We start from the raw sequence: 19,483 nt of genomic DNA, 5'->3' as shown, positions 1-19,483 counted from the left end.
AACGAGAAATTATTCCCATTGAACTTCTCAATTTCATACTTCGCCGCCATTTTGTTGATAAATATCATACACAAGCTAGTGTACCACCCTTGAATAGTTGTGAGTGTGTGAGAATGCACACCAAGAAAGTTCCCAGAAAAGACTGGAGGGGTTACAATGGTTCCACTTAAAACCCAAACTTCTTAGGCTCTTATCGCTTTTCTGACAGAACTTTCATAGACATGTACAAAATCACACAGTTGCTCTACTCACACCACTACTCCCTGCTTTGCACCATAAAATTCTTGGATCGCTCCCACCGTTTCTCGTGAACAGTACAATATATATGAACAGTGTCGTATACGTGAACAATGCCGTATACGTGAACAGTACCCCTTACGTGAATAGTACCCGACTCCAAAAATTCAACCAATAGCTTTGATACCACTATTAATAAATTGATAGGTGTAGCAGACGCGCAACTAAATTGAAATTGAGAAATAATGAGACACAAAATCACACAGGGACACAAGAAATTACGTGGTTCAGCTTTTAACATACGTCCACGGGCGAAGACAGAAATAAAATATTTTACTAATGAAAAGGAGTTACAAATATTGAGTATTTTAGCTCACTACCCAAAATCTCAATACACCCAAACTCTCAAATTACTAAACTCTTAAAATCACTCTCCAAATAAAGAAAAAGAACTGAAGAACTCAATGCACAAAATGAGGGAAACGCCCTTCCTTATATAGCTAAAATTCAGCTATTGTGCATTTTATTATTTTATTATTTATTTTTATTTTATTTTATTCTTTACGCGGGCCGTCGCTTTGTCTTTTGTTTCTTCTTCTTTTTCTTCTTTCTTCTTTCTTCTTTCTCTTTCTTTCTTCTTTCTTTCTTCTTTTTCTTCTTCCTCTTTTGTTTTCTTTCTTCTTTTCCTATGCCCTTTTCGATGGGGCATTGGCAAGTTAAAGGTGGAGTAGCATGCAATTTTTTTTGTAAAAATATTTGTTTCGGCTATAATAATAATATACTTTAGGGCTTTTTTAGTAATAAAAAATTAAATTAAAGAATGAGTCTAATGAGCATTTTGGAGAGTTCGAATAGCTCACACTTATAAAATTTATTCTATGAGTTGCAGCAAGAAGATAAGTTTGGTTTCTTAAGGAAGTTAGTGGTGTGATAGGAGCACTACTTCCAATATATGAGAGGACTTAGAAGCATCGGTTAACAATGATCCGAGCCCATAATTAAAAAAGAAATATTTGGTGAAGGAAAAAATTTTGGTGTTCCTTTTCCTTTTACTCACTGATATATACATAATTCAACTAATTATAATATTATATATATATAAATAATAACATAAAATATTAATGTAATTTAAATATATTAATATAATATAATATTTAATTTAAATTAATTAAAAAATAATACAATACAATATAGCACCAAACATTATATAATATTATTATAATATAATATATTAATATTAAAATAATATAATATAATACAATACAATATATCAAATACACCCTTATATTAAAGATATTTTGGATGAAAGCCGTACCACAAACGATCCACAACGCGGATACAACAACCGACTAGTTAAAATTCTATCCCCATTGTCCTATTCATTACACATGGAGCTTCTAGGGTTGTCCTCCTCCTTGCTCATCCTTCTAGCTATTCTTCTCTCTGCCTTCACTTTGCTGAAACTAGAGAAGAAATCAGAAACCAATAACAGAATCTCAAATCTACCACCAGGACCATGGAAATTACCTGTAATAGGAAATTTGCACCAGCTGGCTGGCTCCCTCCCCCATCATGGACTACGCGACCTGTCCAAGAAATACGGACCACTTATGCTTCTACAACTCGGGCAAGTTCCAACCGTTATTGTATCTTCCCCTGAAGTTGCCAATGAAGTTATGAAAGCCCATGATGTTATCTTTGCATCCAGGCCTCATTTTCCTGCAGCACAAATCATGTCTTATAATTATCGTGATATAATTTTATCACCATATAGTGACTCTTGGAAACAACTGCGAAAAATCTGTGTGTCTGAGATTTTGAGCGCCAAAAGAGTCCAATCTTTCCAATCAGTAAGAGAAGCAGAGGTATCTTATCTCATTAATTGGATTTCTTCAAAAGCTGGATCCGTTGTTAACTTAACTGAGAACGTTTACTCATTAATGTACGGTATCACTTCAAGGGCGGCCTTTGGATACAGATCCAGAGACCAAGAAGCATTTGTCTCAGTTATAGAGGAAGCAACAAAAGTGATCTCAGGTTTTAATATTGCAGATATTTTTCCTTCCATTGGATTGGTTCAGTGGCTTACTGGAAACAAGTCTCAGGTGGAGAAGCTGCATCAAGAAGCTGACAGAATAGTTGAAAACATTATCAATGAACATAAGAAGCGGAAGGAAACATTGAAGAATTGCAAGACTGGTGATGATGAAGATCTGGTTGATGTTCTGTTGAAAATTCAAGGGCTCGGAAATTATGGTTCTTCCTTGACTACAGACAACATCAAAGCAGTAATCTCTGTGAGTAACCATACATTTAATATCATCAATTCAATTTTTTTTTTCCGTTATGTTGTTTCTTTTAATGTTAGCCTAGTGTTATGTGATAGGATGAATGAGACCATATAACTGTCTGCGAAAACTCATTTACATAAACACCGTTTCAGGACATTTTTGGTGCTGGGAGTGAAACATCTGCCACCACTGTGGATTGGGCAATGTGTGAAATGATAAAAAATCCAAGAGTTATAAAAAAAGCAGAAGCTGAGGCGAGGGAAGTGTTTAATAGAAGGGGGAAAGTCGACGAAACGGGCATTAAAGAAATGATGTACATGAAGCTAGTTGTTAAAGAGACATTGAGACTACATCCTCCTGGTCCTTTGTTATTGCCAAGAGAATGTGGAGAGCGATGTAAGATTAATGGATTTGACATACCTGTGAAAGCTAAAGTCATTGTTAATGCATGGTCGATTGGAAGAGATCCCAAGTACTGGACCGAACCTGAGAGCTTTATTCCAGAGAGGTTCCTCGATTATTCTGTTGACTACAAGGGGACTAATTTTGCGTACATCCCATTTGGTGCTGGTAGGAGGATCTGCCCTGGAACGTCATTTGGTCTGGCCAGCATGGAGCTTACACTCGCGATGTTATTATACCATTTCGAATGGAAACTACCAAATGGAATGAAGCATGAGGATTTGGACATGACTGAGGCCTTTGGCGCAACAGTAAGAAGAAAACAAGATTTGTGTATGATTCCTATTCCACACCATCCTTCATCTATTGCATAAGAAACTAAAGAATAACTTTTGTAAAAGAGGAGTGCTTCAGAGTGGCTGCATGAGCAGAACCATAGAAAGGTATTTTGTTTTCAATCATTTATTGGAGAGAGTTATTATGTGAGATTATGGCTCAGGTTTCAGCAAAGACTAATCTATATGAGGTTGAAAGCTTATCCCTAAAATCATCTTCCGTCATTGTTATTTGTCAAAGCTTGGGCTTATTCTGCTAGAGCTATAGCAGAAATTAAATAATACTTAATGCAACTTCCTGCAGCAAGTAGTATGTAGCACATAAAATGAGTTGAAGTTCATCTTTAATTCTTTTTTAATGTTAGAAATCATATCCTCCTTTTATGTTCATGCTACAGAGAAACAGAATACTAATTATTTTTATGAAATGTCTTAGATTGATATGTGTTAGTGTTAATACCAACGCCCAATATTCGGCTGTAACTGGTGGTACTGGAGTGCCATTTTAACAAGAAAGCAAAACCAAAGGTTCGGAAGATGAAAGCTGACTAATTTGAGCTAGATTTTCATGAATCGTAAGTAAATAATGACATTCCTATGTTAGCGTACCAGCAAATGAAGTTGGAAAAATCCTTGTAATTGTCTTCAAAGGTTCTGATATATAAAAACTCCTAAACCGTTGATTAAAAATCTTTTATTGAATTGTTCTCCGTCTGCAACTTTTATGCATAATTGTATGGACATAAAACAAATTTTCTGTAAACAAAAAAGCTTCGGCTGCATGATTAATTTCCCCAAAAAATATAAGGAATTTTTTACTTGGTAAGAAAGAATAACTAAGTATTGCTGCATGCATAAAATGCCCTCTGTTTTGTGCAGTTGAGGCAAGCTTTTCAAAATGAACCAGTTCTATTGCCTATAAGGGGACTAAATTTGAATAAATCCCATATGGGGCTAGTGAGAGGATATGCAGCCCCGGAATGTTATCTGATCTTGCCACTGTTGAGCTTCCACCTGCAATGCTGCTGTACCATTTTGACTTGGAACCTTGAGCAATTTATTTGAACTTCAACGAGTCCTTTGATATGATAGTCCGGAGAAAAGATGATCTGCACTAAATCCGATTTCCTTGTCATCATTTATAACAAGGAAAATTGATACATATAATCAATATTAAACAATATCAAACTCTAATAATACTGGAGGACAATACCACAGGTAAGATATCTTATAAGATATTTCATTGAATAATCTTGTGTTAATCTGTCCTCTGCTTTCTCCTCTGTTCCTGGAGGAGGGACTAGCCATGTGGTAACTATAGCAGGTCCACTTGCATGTTCAAACGCCATGGTTGACAAACTCAATTGAGTAGTATAAGATTATTCTACTTGCAAGTTAATGTTTAGAACTTGATTTTCTTTCCTCTTGTATTACCTCCCAAAAGCGTTACAGAAAGTGTTTCAAAGATACTTGCTTTTAGAAATTAATTAATTTTGTTTAATTATTTTAACTATTTAGCTGGCTTTTCTTTCCAATCGCTAGAAGAGCGTTTTGTTTATTATCTTTTGTGTTTGTATGTTCCCCAGAGGCTTTTAAATGGAGAGGATATAAATTCGTTACCTTAGTTATTAATTCATATTGTACTGAGATTAATTGGAGAGCTATTATATATTTTAGTGCATCTGCAATGTGTTTAATTGGAAAGTAATTTTACTGAAATGGCATAACCGAGGGCTAAGTCGAGACACCTGATCAGTTTGACTTATGCTTTATGAAAGTTTCATGAAAGAAAGGCTTAGTTTGTGCAGTTTTCTTCCGTCTTGCTAATTGTTGAATAGTTGTATCTTGTTCTTTCAACTGATTTCCAGGCAGACACTGAATGTGCGTCATCATTGACAAATGAAAATATTTGTTGCACAGTTAGATCTTGAAACAATGGAGTAGAAAAGGAAAGCACTTACCTGTGGGAAGCTTTCCATGTCCTCTTGTAGAAACTGTTGTTTGAATTGCATTTGTTCTTTGATGTTGTGTTCTTAAATGCATTATGCCTTAATGTATTCCTATCTCTCGTTAGGTTAGGGCCGGGGGCCTGGTTGCTAGCTCTAGAGACTCTAAAAACTGAACAAACACCTTTAGTTTTGGGAAGTCTTTTTACCAAGCAAATCACATCAAGTAAGTGAGATGGAAACTTGTCTTGAAACTTGAACAACCTTCTGGAAGTTCCTTGCCTTTTGCTCCAGGGCCATACATTTCTTTGTTAAATTTTATTACCATTAAAATGGGAAAAGTGGGTGACAATTGGGCGAGGGGCTGGCAAGTCCTTATAGCTGCCACTTCATGTGCTGGCTTGCTTTGGAATTGTAGGGATCAACACTGTAATGGCCTTTACTTTCCTGATTACAGGTTCATTGTTCATTGAAAAGCTTTTTCATGTAAATGTCAGTGAACAATCTGACTATTGAGGGTCTTCCACTTCCTTTTGATAATTGAATGTTTGTTATTGATGTTGATTACCTTTTTGGGGACAAAAAATGAGACTGCTTCTTTCAGCTATGCTGTGCTTGTAGAGAAGGTAGTCTACCTTGCATAACTTAAGGTGACTTGGATTTTATTATTCTTTACTATGGAGTGGGTCTTAGTTCTTTGTGCATTTTTTATCATCACAGAAAAACTTACCAATTTCAATTAGCTATTCTATTCCCTTAAAAAAGGTCAGCTATTTTGTTTTGTTTCGTTTGCTTATCACTGCACGCACAATAAATGTAAAAGAAAATATTTACTAACTAAAAGGGTTGATTAGCAAATAAGAAGAATTAGTTTCCTGATTTATCATTGGGCACGTATAGCTGCTTTTTCAAACGGCACCAAAATCCTTCCGACCAATGATAAAGATTCTTTATTTAGTTTCCTGATTCTAAATAAAGATTATTATTTAGAATGATTCTGTGTATAGCTGCTTTTTCAAACGGCACCAAAATCCTTCCGACCAAAAATGATTCTTGTTTTGAACAGTAACCTCACCATTATCACCACTAGCAACTTCACCACTGCACATAATGTCTCACTATTGCCACTACAGTGTGTATGCTCTCACTTGCAGCCACCACCACTCTCACTGAACTTAAAGTCTATAGATCCACTCATCTGACTAACTTTTTTTATCACCATTGTCGGGATATAATTTCAAGTCGTCGAGTTGTTTAATATCAGTATTGGAGTCGTTGAGTTGCTCTAGCAGTTGTTGCATTGAGATTTCGATGACCTAGGACGAGTAAAACGCTGGGGGATATAAACCAGGGCAACAAGTGCCAAACATACAACGATGCCAGGCTAGGTTAGTTCCTTAAAATTTCTCTCGTGCTTAAGTAGTTTTAATAGGTAAAATTTTTCTCTCTTTTCGATTTTTTGTGATGGTTGATAGAGGTCACTAGGGGTGGGCATTTTACCCGATCTGACCCGACTCGACCCGATAAATTTCGGGTTCGGGTCGGGATCGAAACCCGATCGGTTTGAAATTTACAAACCCGATCGGGTTGTGATCGGTTCGGGTCAAACTTGACCCGATCTGAATACCCGATCGGGTTGTGATCGGTTCGGGTCAAACCCGACCCGATCCAAATACCCGATCGGGTTCTTAAAAAAAAAAAAAAAAAAAACGCACTGACCCGAATTGACCTGATTTCAACTGACCCTATTTCAACCGACCCGAATTGACCCGAACTGACCCAAATTGACCCGAATTGACCCGAACTGACCCAAATTGACCCGAATTGACCCGAACTAGCCCAAATTGACCCGAACTCAATCCTACCCATTTTAAATCCAACCCGATCCAACCCGAACATAACCCGAATTAATGACCCGACCCGAACCGACCCGAACTATGTTCGGGTCGGTTCGGGTCGGGTCATTAATTCGGGTTATGTTCGGATTGTTCCTTGTCTACCCCGAACAACCCAAAACCCGATCAGATTGACCCGAACTCGACCCGAACCCAATTTTGTCCACCCCTAGAGGTCGCATTTATTTTATCCCTGAGTCTTAGGTATTATCCTATATATTTTATTTAAGTTGGATATGATTGTGTATTTATACCTTTATGACGTTATATTGTTGACCATTTTTGGTTTTTGAATGAAATTCGTTCTTTTCATTGAAAAAAAAAACGTACAACTAAAAGGAAACCAAGATACGTTATACCTTGAATTTTTTAATTAAAAATTGATAAAATCAGCTAAAATGAGACAATTACATCTCAATCTAGTAATACCAAGATTAATTTACCAAAAAAAAAAAAATCAAAATAAACCCAAAAAAAAACTCAAAATGACTCATAATCTGAATTGAGTTAAATTGAATTTAACCTGAATATGATCCGATTGAAATGTAATTCAAATCCAAACTGATCAGAAGTTCAGATTGAAGTCGGATAACTTTTTCCCCAATCCAATCAACTCAAAATTCGATCAAGTATATCGGAATCCAAAGTTGCCTCTTTTATCTATATAAAGCTTCATATTTGTTTTGAAAAAAAGTATTCGCCCACCGAATCCATAGTTGCCACTTTTATCTACAAAAAGCTTCATATTTGTTTTGAAAAAAAGTATTCGCCCATCAACACAAAATCATATAATTAAGCACCGATTGTGAAATATAATATATTTTTTTTTTCAAAAAAAATTTAATTGCATTTGAAATATATAGAAATAAAAGTATTGTATGTATTTCGGGGTTAAAACAAATCACTGAGCACTACTATAAAGTACTTTAAGCTCTTTTGAAGCAGTGCGTTCGATATCTGTAAAAAAATATCCCTACTTACATGCACAACACAAACTAGAGCTCTACCATAAACTACTTTAAGCTCTTTTGAAGTATGTTTGCTCCACCAACATGATTGACCAAATTAATTGATGTATCAAACAATATAACAAGGCTTCATATTTAAAATAAATAGTAATTTTACCATAAGCCCCCCCCCCAAAAAAATAAAAACTTAAGTCTCCGCGGATCTAAATCTAAACCACCATATGAATTTAGATATATATTAAGAAAATCCATTGTAAATTCAGACTTGTGAAGAGAGCAAAATTAAGGAAAAAGTTGTTGGAATAAAGCTGAGTTGGAAGAGAGAATGATAGAATAGATACCAAAAAGCAACGTAATTATCTAAAATGGATACATATGTTGATAAATCCTTATATACAACTTAAATTCTTCCTGGGGGTTTTCATACAATCACAATTTTTAGTTACACCAATCAAATCTCGTTTCCAGACTTGCGGACGAGATTCAAACCCTATGCTCCTGTGCCATCACAGGGAATTTTGCTAGCGGGACAAATAATCTTTTATTGATTTACAAATAATGTTTTAATTTTTAATTACCCTAATCACCTTAATCAATTTAACAACCAACAATTCTTGAACTGGGCCTCCGCCGTTTCCCTAAAACTCTTAACCTTCACCAAACAAAAGTGCGTACAGCACAGCCCCAGACCCGAACCCGCCCCAGCTCGACTTGTCTTCAACAAATAGCAAGCCGGCCCACAACCTTCGCCCTTCGCTTGCACCAAAATACCCCACGCGCGCGTGATCTCACTCTCCCCGCCAGAATCATCCGCCGCGTCCTCTTCTTTCAACTGTTCAACAAAAATAACGCCCTCCGGCAACGGCGTCGTTCCGTCCTCCCATTTCGATTTCATGAGAGGCCAATCATCCGGGACGGCCTTCTCCGTTTTCAACCTCGTCGAATCGCCGCTGCCGCTGTCCGAATACACGTGCACCAATAGCGGCGTTTCACGTAAGTTCTTGACGATCTCCACGACGGAATCCTTCATCCACTTGTCTATCACATTCTCGCTCCAAACGCTCCGCTCCTGTTTCCGCTTCGGTTCCACCAGATCAATATCCGCACGCGAGGACGATATCGGAATCGGCATCGCGTGACATTTCCTATTTTCGCTCATCGCCGGCGTCACATTCAATGACGCAATCGGAGAACGAATTTTCGTAATCGTTCCGCGGCGGTTCGACGAAAACGTCGCTCCTGCTCCTCCTCCTCCACCACCGCCGTAATGAATGCCAAGCGACGCCATGGAGAGGAAGAGGGAGAGAGAGACTGATTAATTGATCAAATGCAAAACCAAAACCGAAACAAAGTTTGGATTTTTGAATTTTTGTTTCGCGTGTTTCTGGTTTTGGTTTCGTTTGCGTTATCAGAGAGTTTTAATGGATTTTTGAATGAAGCAAAGAAGCAAATTATTGGACGGTCAACATTGGCTTGAAGAGTTGCGATTGGAGGAAGGATGCGTTTGATTTTTCGCGTGAGTTGGAGGAAGGCTCTTTATAGTTTATAATTTCGCCGAAACTTGCAATTTGTTGCAACACAGGTCACCCATCAGAGTCACACCTCACCAGGAGGGTAAGGGTTCCCTGGTCCCGGTCTTACGATTATTATCGTGGATCTGAGTTGATAAAAGGAAAATCAATTTACACGTCACTTTTGAGTTTTGAGTGTCCCAACTAAACTGCATCTTAAATTGATAAAATTATGTTACCTAATGAAAAAATAAAAACTACATATTAATTCTTAAACTTCTTTGCCAAGTAGTAAATTTATACATGTGGAAAAAAAAATTACAAATACTAAAGAGCTCATTTTTTTTTTAAATTTTGATCAAATTTATAGTGCATTGACTAATTAGTAATTAGAATTAGAATGAACAAAAATTGAAATGGGTTAAAATGAGATTTTTAGAATAAATTATTTATTTGAGTTATAAAATTTAAATGAAAAACATTTTTATTGATGTATTTACTTTATTTAAGAACTAAAATGAATCATTCTAAGTTATTAAAATATATTGATTTAATTATTCCAGTTATTTAATAGTTGATTGATATAATTCACATATAAAAATAAAATAAAATATACTTAGGTAGGGGTTTTTATTTTTATTGTTCAGCAAGCCAATTAATATTTGTGGATTAGAATTTCATTGTATCCCCATCTAAGCTGATTATTGTTGATAATTATAGTTCATAAGGCGATTATTTTACTACCGATTGTAGAGGATTTGAACCACGCTGAGCAAAGTGCCACGAGGTCCACGAGAAGCAAATCTTTGGCAGGGACGGAGTCGAACACGAGGTTTGCACGAGGTCTGCCAAGTGATTAATCGTAGCCGTTAATATTGATCGAACGGTCAACAGAGGTGAATGTGATGGCTTCAAATGAAATGCGCGCAAGCACGTGGTCGCTCGTTGAGATTGCATGCACCGCCTATGCGGCCACACGCTGCGCGTCTCCTCTAACGCAACTCTTTTCATGTTTTCCACGTGGTGTCCATGTCAGCAATACACATATGGCAGGCAAAACGATAAGTGTGGATAGCCAAATCTTTCCATTTCCCCACGTAGGCTGTCAAGGCACCAGAGCTACATACATACATACATATACATACACACATACATACACACATACATACATACGTGTGTGTATATATTTATTTATTTATAGACATATATAAAATAATTACAAATTAAATGTCAACAATAGAGTACTTGCAAGAAATACTATAATAATTAGTTTTACAAATCCTCTCTCAATTATTGTAACAATATCACTACTATTTTTTACTCTATATTGCGGTAAAATTGAAATATAATGTTAGAGGTACAATATTTTTTTGGCACAAATTGTGTTACAAAATCAGAATTGTGGCCTGACATATATTATTTATTCTCATTGGTTGCATTGTTTTCTGGTTTAATCAAAGCTTTCATTTTGCATCAGTTTATGCACACCAATTAATAATTATAGTCTTACACTATGAATTTTAATAAACTTTGCAATGGGACACGTTTCGTGTTTTTATTCGCGGAGCTGTATTATGGGTTCTACAACGGCATCAATAAGAACACTTCATGTGTCCCAAAGCATTATAGGAGCTCTCAAGTAGAGATGGCAAAACCCCGGGCCGGGTCCGGGTATTGCCATGACCGGACCCTGCCCGGATGCAACCGGTCCGGGTCCGGGTCCGGGCCGGGTTTTAATCTGGGTACTCAGATTTTATATTTTTTAATATTTTATGTGTATATATTTTTTATTTTTTGATAATTTTATAAGTTTTAAATTTATTTCAATAAAATTTGACATGAAAATATAAACTTTAAGTGTTTAAAACTTTATATATGTATAATAAATAAGTCAAATAAATATAAAATATTTAAAATAATATATATTTTATAATTTTTTTTAATAAAATCCGGGTTCCGGGTTTATCAAGTGATGCCCAAGACCGACCCGGCTTCATACCCGGACCAGGTAATACCCGGCCTGCAACACCCGGGTACGGTCCAGGTCCGGACCGGCCGGGTATTTTTGCCATCTCTACTCTCAAGCAATTACCCAATATAATTTTAAGAAAATTATTCTCTGTTAATTAAACTTTGACCGAGTTTGAATGATTTATTGATGCTCGTACTTGCATGGGATGACTAAAATCTTCGCACGACCTCGAACATATGGGGCCCAACTACTTTGCGATGGGTATGGCCCTACAAAAGCCTTTAGAATATAGTCGGACAATGAGGCGCCATTTCAATCAATAAGGTGATGTACGGATGTTTGGTTGGGATGAGAAAATAGAAGAGAAGAAAGTAATTCAAAATTTATTTTTATTTTTATTTTTATTATTTAGTTACACAAAATATATAAGAATTTAATTTTTATTAAAATTTAACTTTTATTAAAATTTAATTTCTATTATAATATAGAATTTAAATTCCACACCGAGGAGTAAAGAATTTAAAATCCTCTTATGTTGAAAACTGAAGTTTTCAAAATTATCCTTCAACATTTTAACTTGTTTAATGCTATTAATAATAATTATTTTATCAATTTAATATTATAAATAATTTTATATTACTTAAATTTAATGAATGATTTAAGAAACTTAATAAAATAAACAAACTTATTTATTTATTTTGAAAATATAGAAATATAAATTAACAGTTGCATGAACTTCACTGGATCTCCACCGGGCCATCGCTGGAAATTAGCTAGACCCTCAGACCATCATCGAAAGCTGCCAAAATTTCAACAGAAAGTCACCCGCCGGTGTTGACCGTCGTTGACTGCTGTTGACCGCCTTTTATTTATATTAAATTATATAAATAGTTAGTATATTAAATTATTTTATATTTTATATTAAATATAATTCTTGAATTGTTTTAGGACTTTTTGACATTAAAAAAGTTTGGTATTGATATTAAATTATATTTCATTACTAATATAGGTAATTTAGTATTTAAGGTCAATGATAAATTTGTCCAAAGAAAAAAATTGTAATTCATTTTCCTATCAAATTTGATGTCAAACTAAACAATGAAATTTAATTTCACTATTCTCCTCCACTCATTTCTTCTCATTTCCTTTCCATACCATTCTTTTCCTCTCCTTCCCTTTCTTTAAGCCAAACATGGCCTAAGAGCTTATTTGATCACCTCATAATGTTGCATTAAGAGTGAGCACTATATTACATTAGTACTATATCATTTTTGGGCTTTATTAAGTACTGTATTGGATCCAAAAAAAAAAACTTTCTTAGGCTAAAACGGAGGAAAGGTTCTGTAATAATAATCCTCCAAAATAAATCACTTTTCCAAAGGCAAATGGTAACTTAAAAAATTAATTAAGAAAAAAAGTCAAGGCAAGAAGAGCATGCCAAGCCACGGGAAGACTAATGTTCAACAAGGCAAACAAAGAATAAGGAAAAATAAAGGCTAAGGAAAAACCGAAGCAAACAAAAACTTGGCCACAAGAGCAAGCCAAGCCAAGAAAAGTCACTTTGCAACAAGGCAAACAAAGGCTAAAGAAAAATAAAGGCTAAGAAAAAACCGAGGCAAACAAAAGCCAAGGCCACAAAAGCAAGTCAAGCTAAGAAAATGTCACTTTTCAACAAGGCAAACAAAGGTTAAGGAAAAATAAAGGTTAAGAAAAAACCGAGGCAAACAAAAGCTAAGGCCACAATTGCAAGCTAAGAAAAGGCCAATGTTCAACAAGGCAAATATAGGCTAAGGAAAAATAAAGGCTAAGAGAAAATCGAGACAAACAAAAACCAAGGCCATAAGAGCAATCAAATCTAAGAAAATGCCACCCTTCCCTACTTCAAGAAGGCGAGAAAGCTCTCAAATAATCATTTTCGGGAATCACTCATTTTTCCTAAGTTAAGAAAAATGGAAAACTTCCCCTAGGTCAAGTAGGAGGAAAAGTTAGATAATAATATTTATTCAGAATAGCTCACTTCTCCCTAGGCTAACAAAGAGGAAAAAGAAAAACTTGTTTAAGAGAAAAATGAAAAATTTCCTACTTATATTCTTCTAGAATAGATTACTTTTTCTTACACTAATAAGGAAAAGTTCCCAAACAATTCCCTTAAAATAACTCATTTTTCCCGAGATCAATAAAAAGGGAATACTTCCCCTAGCCAGATAAAGAGAAAAAGTTTCATAATACTATTCCTCCGGAATAAGTCACTTTTCATCTACTAAGGAAAAAAATTCTAAAGACCAACAAAGAGAAAAAACTTGCTATGCCAATAAAGAAGAAAAGCTCCTTAACATTATTCTTCCGAAATAGCTCGTTTTTCCCTTACACGGATAAAGAGGAAAATTTTCATAATAATATCTTTTTGAAAAATATTTCATTTCTCCTAAAGTTAATAACAAGGAAAAACATACTTAGGCTAATAAGGAGAAAAAGTTTTGTGATAATATTCTTCCATAATAAATCATTTTTCCCTATGCCAAGAAAATACCAATGCCCTATAAGGCACCTGGAGATTAAGGAAAAACCTAGGCAAACAAAAGTCAAGACAAGAAGAGCATTCCGAGTCATGAGAGAGCCAATACCCAACAAGGTAAACAAAGCCAATACCCAACAAGTTTTGAGCTTCTCAAAACTTTCGCAAGATCGCAGCATTTTCTTGATACGTATAAAAAGCAATCCCATATAAATAGTTATCGACAACCAAAGAATCACATGCATGGTCATGAGTTTTGACCAACAAATGATTGATTTGTTAATTACTTGTCCTTCATGGGATGTGTATAACATAAAGAAACGCTTGCACCACTGGTCTAAACATGCAATTCTTTAGTACTTGTTTTTTATCTTTGCAAACTCCGGCTGTAGGAGAGAAACATTATTAAAATAAAACAAATAGAGTACACTTATTACAGGATGAATAAATTAAAATAAAACGATGGCGATATCATCTATAAAAAAAAACAAAAAAAGGCATGCCCAATATATTGATGTCATTCAATTAGCTGGGTACAACTCAGCAGCCAACCGGGGCTTTGCACGTGCACGCAACGGCTTAGCCATAAGGAGGTCGTATTTTGATTCGGAGAGGTCAATCTTCTCCTCACCTGATGGCGCGCTCCATTCAAACCCTTGAAGAAGCCTTGCCAAAAGCACTACAGACATCTCAGACCCAAGTGCCATGCCCATGCAACTGCGCCTTCCTCTGCTGAATGAAAGGAATCTCAATTCTGTTTCCGCCAACTCTACTTGATGATGATGATCGTCCACTGAACCAATATGACGTTCAGGTATGAATTTCAATGGATCTTTCCAGACGTTAGGGTTCCGGCCAAGCCCTATTCGGCTCAGCAGAACGTGACTGCCTTTGGGAATGAAGTAACCGGCGACAGTGGCATCGCGAGTTGAAACATGAGGCAGGTTAAACGGTGCCACGGGATGAAGGCGAAGCACTTCCCTTAAACAAGCCTTGATATAATTGAGCTGCTGGACGTCAGATTCCTGAACAAGTCTTTCTTTTCCAACAACTCTATCGATCTCCTCTGTTGCTTTTTGGAGAATTTCTGGCTGGTTGATCATCTCCGCTATTGCCCATTCTGCTGCATTCGATGGATTATCCACTGTTGCAAGTGTCAGATCCTGCAAGTACGTACATATGTTAATTTATCGATCGGTTAATTTGTCATTAAAATTCGAGACCGCGACCTGATTATATATAACATGAGCAATTAATAATATAAAAATTAATGTATTAAATAAATAAGATATCCAACGTACCATGCATTGAGATTTGATCTCATCTACGGATAACAATGGATCCCCATTTTCATCCTTTGCTGAAATAAGAACATCTAGCAAGTCCTGGTCGTTGTGAGCTTCCTTCTTGTTGTCAGGATGATGTCTCCGTTGTTGTACTCTCTCATCTATCATGGAATCGTGATACTTGTTGGCAGTTTTCATGGCCGCACTTATAAGCTTTTCATGGCCTTCTAGATCGAATACTCTCATCCAGGGAACGTAATCTGAAAGAGTGAAGGAATAAAGGTGTTGGAGTACAACGAAGAGTGATTCAACGTGTTCTTCTTCTTCAAATCCTGGCCCTCCATCTTCTTTTCCTTCGCCAAAGTATCTCCTGTTGAACATCATCTTCCTAATAACGTTCCCGCAATAATGGCGGGTCGCAAGTCTTACATCTACAACTGTTGCGGCAGAAGCACTTTTGCGGCATTGGTTATAAATGAATCGAACAATATTGTCAGCTTCTTCTCTTCTCTTAGAGATTAAGGAGTTAAGTCGGGCTGAGCTCAACACGTGAGAAGCAACCATCTTTCTCATTTTCTTCCATTGTTGACCCCATGGCACGACTGCCACTGACAGGAATCCACGGCTAGAGTACTCTGTCCCCATTGTGAGCGGCCTCGTTGCAAAAATTGAATCGTTATCTTTTAGAACTTCCAAGGCTATTTCTGGGGAAGTCACTGGAATCACATGAACATTTCCAAACCGAATGCAAGAAATATTGGTGTTAAGTTCTTTCATCACACTGTGTATCCATTTGAAGGTCGGCTTATTCCTCCACATCTCTGGAAGGTTCCCGACTATTGGCCATGCAGCCGGGCCTGGGGGCAGAGGTGGTTGCTTCATTCTTTTCTGGTCCGTACTTCTTCGAATCTGCTGGATAAATTCATTCATTTGCAATAAAATTAGTTTATATGTCAAATAAAAATATACAATTATTGTTCCTAATAAATAAATAAGGGAAACCGAAAAGTAAATATAATATACCTTGAACGGTTGATTCTGAACGAATGAATGCATGTCCATCACATACTTCCGAATAGTTTTGGATTTCAGGTGGAAGCTTGTTAGTGTAACAAGGGCAACAAGTAGCGTCACCCAAACAATATATGTGGATTCAAAAATGGGAATATCTTCAAGATAAGAAAGGAAATCCATAATATTAATGAAGGCAATTTTTGGATTCAAGAGTAAAGCCAAACGATTTGTGGCTATCAAAACAAAAAAAAGCAATTAATATTATTCTTGATGGATATTGATTGAATGAAGAGGGGGTTCTCCATTCGTCATTATATATAGAAGGGTGGTATGGGGTTGTCAAGTTCAACGAAACTCATGAACAACGTTTTCGACATGCAACTTGATACATGATTCGTCTGTATCTATACTAAGAAATAAATTTATGTTTTTCAAAATTAGTCGTGTAGTGATTTGTCTTCGGTCATCACTCACCAACGGTCCATTACAAAACTTATCATAATCCCTTAATGAAGTTCTGACTTATAATTAAGTGAAAGGAATATATTCCACAGATAGTTAATTAATTAGAGGGGAGATTCAATATTGGCAACAAGAAAAGAAAAATTCAAACTCTCATTTTATTAAGATTATCATTAGTCTGGTTCTATTCTCATAGTTTATTATATCTTGCTTTCTTTTATCATTTTTTTATGTAGCCATGCTTCATCCCTTCAAGGCGCGGTTTCACATCTTCAATATTGGCTGTGACGGACGGGTAGATTGTTACCTTGGTTGATAGAATAATCGATGGATTTTGCGACGATGGTGGGTGGAGGAGTGATCTCTAAGAAAAAAAGAAAAGCACAGTGTATGGATTCGATAGATTTTACATTGTGACTATATAATTGCTATTATAGCCATAAATCTTCTTTTTCTTTTTCCTTTTTTAAGGGAATTTTAAGAATGGATAAATATCTTTTGTTGTGATACTTTTTGCTAGATATAAAAGATAAAAAAGAAAGCTAAAAATTTGACCAAACATTATACTGCTATCTTAATCACTGCAAGAAAAATGTTATTTTATTAAAAAAATTTAGTCACAAAAGATAACAAATTAGTCATCTTGTATTTTCTGTGACAAAAAATATATCGTCACATGTTAGTCGTAAAAAGACCGTCTTAAAAAGTTCTAGTAACCAAAATTATTTTCAACATATTAAAAATATATTTATGTGACAAAAATCATTGCCTTAAAATTAAGTTAAAATTGTCACAAATGGTATTAAAAATGGTCAAATTAGAGATTAAAAAATACAATTAATGACACTTCATATTTGTCACAATAAATGATTTATAATGACTATAATATTTGTCTCAAGAGTTTGTAAATAAAGTCTCAATAATTATTAAAAATCATCATTTGTGTGTTCAAATATATAATTAGCAATGCTATTTTTCTATTGTTGAAGTTCACATATTGCGACGTTATATAATTGTCTCAAGTAGTTGTGATTTGTGATAATTTTTACAAATATAATTGGTAATTAATTTAGTCTCAATGTTTTTTATAAAGGCAATTTATATAGTCTCACATAATTTTAATAACAATATGTAGCCATAGAAATCAATTTTTTTTTTAAATAAAGAAAGATGATAAATTACATACCAAGATGAAGTGAACAATAATAGAAAGATCCCCAATTTCTAAAGTTCTTATGAAGGAATATTTTTTTGGAGGGGGGATCTAATGTCATCACACCTAATTCCTAAATCCATTGGCCAAATTGAAAAGCAAATTCATCTTCATATCCTAATTTTGCAAAAGTTTCTCAAGATCTGCTAAACTTCGCTTCCAATTTCCTTCATTTATTGGCATATTTTATGTTTTCTTTTACTAGATTCCCTTAGGAATTTTATCAAACACTTGATAAGCATAAAAATATTCAAATAATAGCTCCAAGAATTTCAAACCCCTAATTTCACCAAACACAATATATATATATATGAGTAGTTTTCTGGTCAGGGATTTTAAAGGGCGGGAAAGTCTGGGAAAGCTTTAAAACCACACGGCTTTAAATGCTTACAGTTTTAAGCCTTTAAAACCATGTGATTTTAAAGGTTTCCCGCACTTTAAAATTCCTGATTGGAACATTTCTAATATATATATATATATATATATATATATCTGATGACAAAAATTAATACTTTTACTCAATAAACAATGCCCAGATAAGGAAATTGAACAAAAAATTCGAGGAAAAGTTGAAAATTATTGTGAGTAGAAGAAAAGACAATATGGTTGTTTGTTAAACTAATCCTGAAATAATCATTCACACACACACACACACGTAATTGCAAGAAGGGAGGATAAAGTTGAGTAGTTTTTAACGTTAAGTGAATAGACAGAGAGAAGATTTAAGTTTTATTTAAGTTTTAGTTTTTTTTTTTATATGTATATATAAGAGCATCTCTAAAAAAACTCTTCAAATAAGAATTTATTACTTATTTGAAGAGCTACATCAATATTCAAGATTCCAAAAGACACTCCAATTAAGATTCTTCAATAAGAAATGATTATCTCTATTCAATTTTGTAGAGCTGTTTTCTTACTCTTTAATTTACATTTATTACTTTTTATTAGAGGGAGAGAAAAAACAAAAAAGTACTTTAATTACCATTTACTTTCATTTGAAAAAATATTTATTTGATTAAAATAATATTAACTTATTTCTATTTGAAGAGTTTTTTGGAGAATAACATATAAAAATAATATTATCTTATTTCTATTTGAAGAGTCTTTTGGAGAATAATATATTTTTTCATTCTTCTTTTTACAACATAGGTAAACTAATAGATATTTAAAGAATAAAATTAATAGAACTTTTTAGAAATACTCTATCTTAACTATTTTAAGGTTTTTCAAAAAATAAAAAAGAAGCTATTATAACCGGTGGCCGGTTATAAAATCACTTAAAAAATAATAAAAAAACGGCTGCATGAGATGCAGCCGCCGCGTTTTACAAGCGAACGCCACTCTTGAGGGCTTTTGACAGATTCTAGCCAACGACAAGGCAGATGATGGTTGGTAGAAGAGAGTTGGCTGAAAAGATAGATTTGATAGTCGGAAAA

The 19,483-nt window shown here is 34.9% G+C and overlaps 3 protein-coding genes across 4 annotated transcripts; 1 reads left to right on the top strand and 2 right to left on the bottom strand.

Moving 5' to 3' along the window:
• The first annotated feature begins 1,560 nt into the window (after positions 1-1,560).
• LOC102612289 (cytochrome P450 71D11-like) lies at positions 1,561-3,655 on the top strand. The gene is made up of 2 exons (XM_006486102.4): positions 1,561-2,534; positions 2,681-3,655. The coding sequence occupies exons 1-2, from the start codon at positions 1,626-1,628 to the stop codon at positions 3,302-3,304; spliced, it is 1,533 nt and encodes a 510-aa protein (XP_006486165.1). The 5' UTR covers positions 1,561-1,625; the 3' UTR covers positions 3,305-3,655.
• Positions 3,656-8,383: 4,728 nt separating this feature from the next.
• On the bottom strand, positions 8,384-9,586 carry LOC102612588 (uncharacterized). The gene has a single exon (XM_006486103.4). The coding sequence runs from the start codon at positions 9,360-9,362 to the stop codon at positions 8,667-8,669; it is 696 nt and encodes a 231-aa protein (XP_006486166.1). The 5' UTR covers positions 9,363-9,586; the 3' UTR covers positions 8,384-8,666.
• A 4,817-nt stretch (positions 9,587-14,403) lies between these two features.
• Positions 14,404-16,663, bottom strand: LOC102609684 (phenylalanine N-monooxygenase). Of its 2 annotated transcripts, none has more exons than XM_025101163.2 (3): positions 16,382-16,663; positions 15,374-16,270; positions 14,404-15,235 (listed from the first exon to the last, which is right to left on the bottom strand). In XM_025101163.2, exons 1-3 carry the CDS (start codon positions 16,550-16,552, stop codon positions 14,594-14,596), a joined length of 1,710 nt encoding a protein of 569 aa, XP_024956931.2. In that variant the 5' UTR covers positions 16,553-16,663; the 3' UTR covers positions 14,404-14,593. The 2 variants fall into 2 exon arrangements, with proteins under 2 accessions (XP_024956931.2, XP_006486508.3); XM_006486445.4 differs by having other exon boundaries at positions 15,374-16,267; positions 16,382-16,662.
• Positions 16,664-19,483: the final 2,820 nt, after the last annotated feature.

Source organism: Citrus sinensis, chromosome 4, assembly GCF_022201045.2.
Source record: "Citrus sinensis cultivar Valencia sweet orange chromosome 4, DVS_A1.0, whole genome shotgun sequence".
Taxonomy (NCBI): Eukaryota; Viridiplantae; Streptophyta; class Magnoliopsida; order Sapindales; family Rutaceae; genus Citrus; species Citrus sinensis.
The sequence above is the reverse complement of the archived record's forward strand: the minus strand, read 5'-3'. Positions and strand labels throughout refer to the sequence as shown.

Coding starts and splice junctions, on each gene's coding strand:
- LOC102612289 (XM_006486102.4), top strand. CDS start 1,626: ATGGAGCTTCTAGGGTTGTCCTCCTCCTTGCTCATCCTTCTAGCTATT. Junction 2,535..2,680: donor ACATCAAAGCAGTAATCTCT/GTGAGTAACCAT, acceptor ACACCGTTTCAG/GACATTTTTGGTGCTGGGAG.
- LOC102612588 (XM_006486103.4), bottom strand. CDS start 9,362: ATGGCGTCGCTTGGCATTCATTACGGCGGTGGTGGAGGAGGAGGAGCA.
- LOC102609684 (XM_025101163.2), bottom strand. CDS start 16,552: ATGGATTTCCTTTCTTATCTTGAAGATATTCCCATTTTTGAATCCACA. Junction 16,271..16,381: donor TTCAGAATCAACCGTTCAAG/GTATATTATATT, acceptor GAATTTATCCAG/CAGATTCGAAGAAGTACGGA. Junction 15,236..15,373: donor AGATCAAATCTCAATGCATG/GTACGTTGGATA, acceptor ACGTACTTGCAG/GATCTGACACTTGCAACAGT.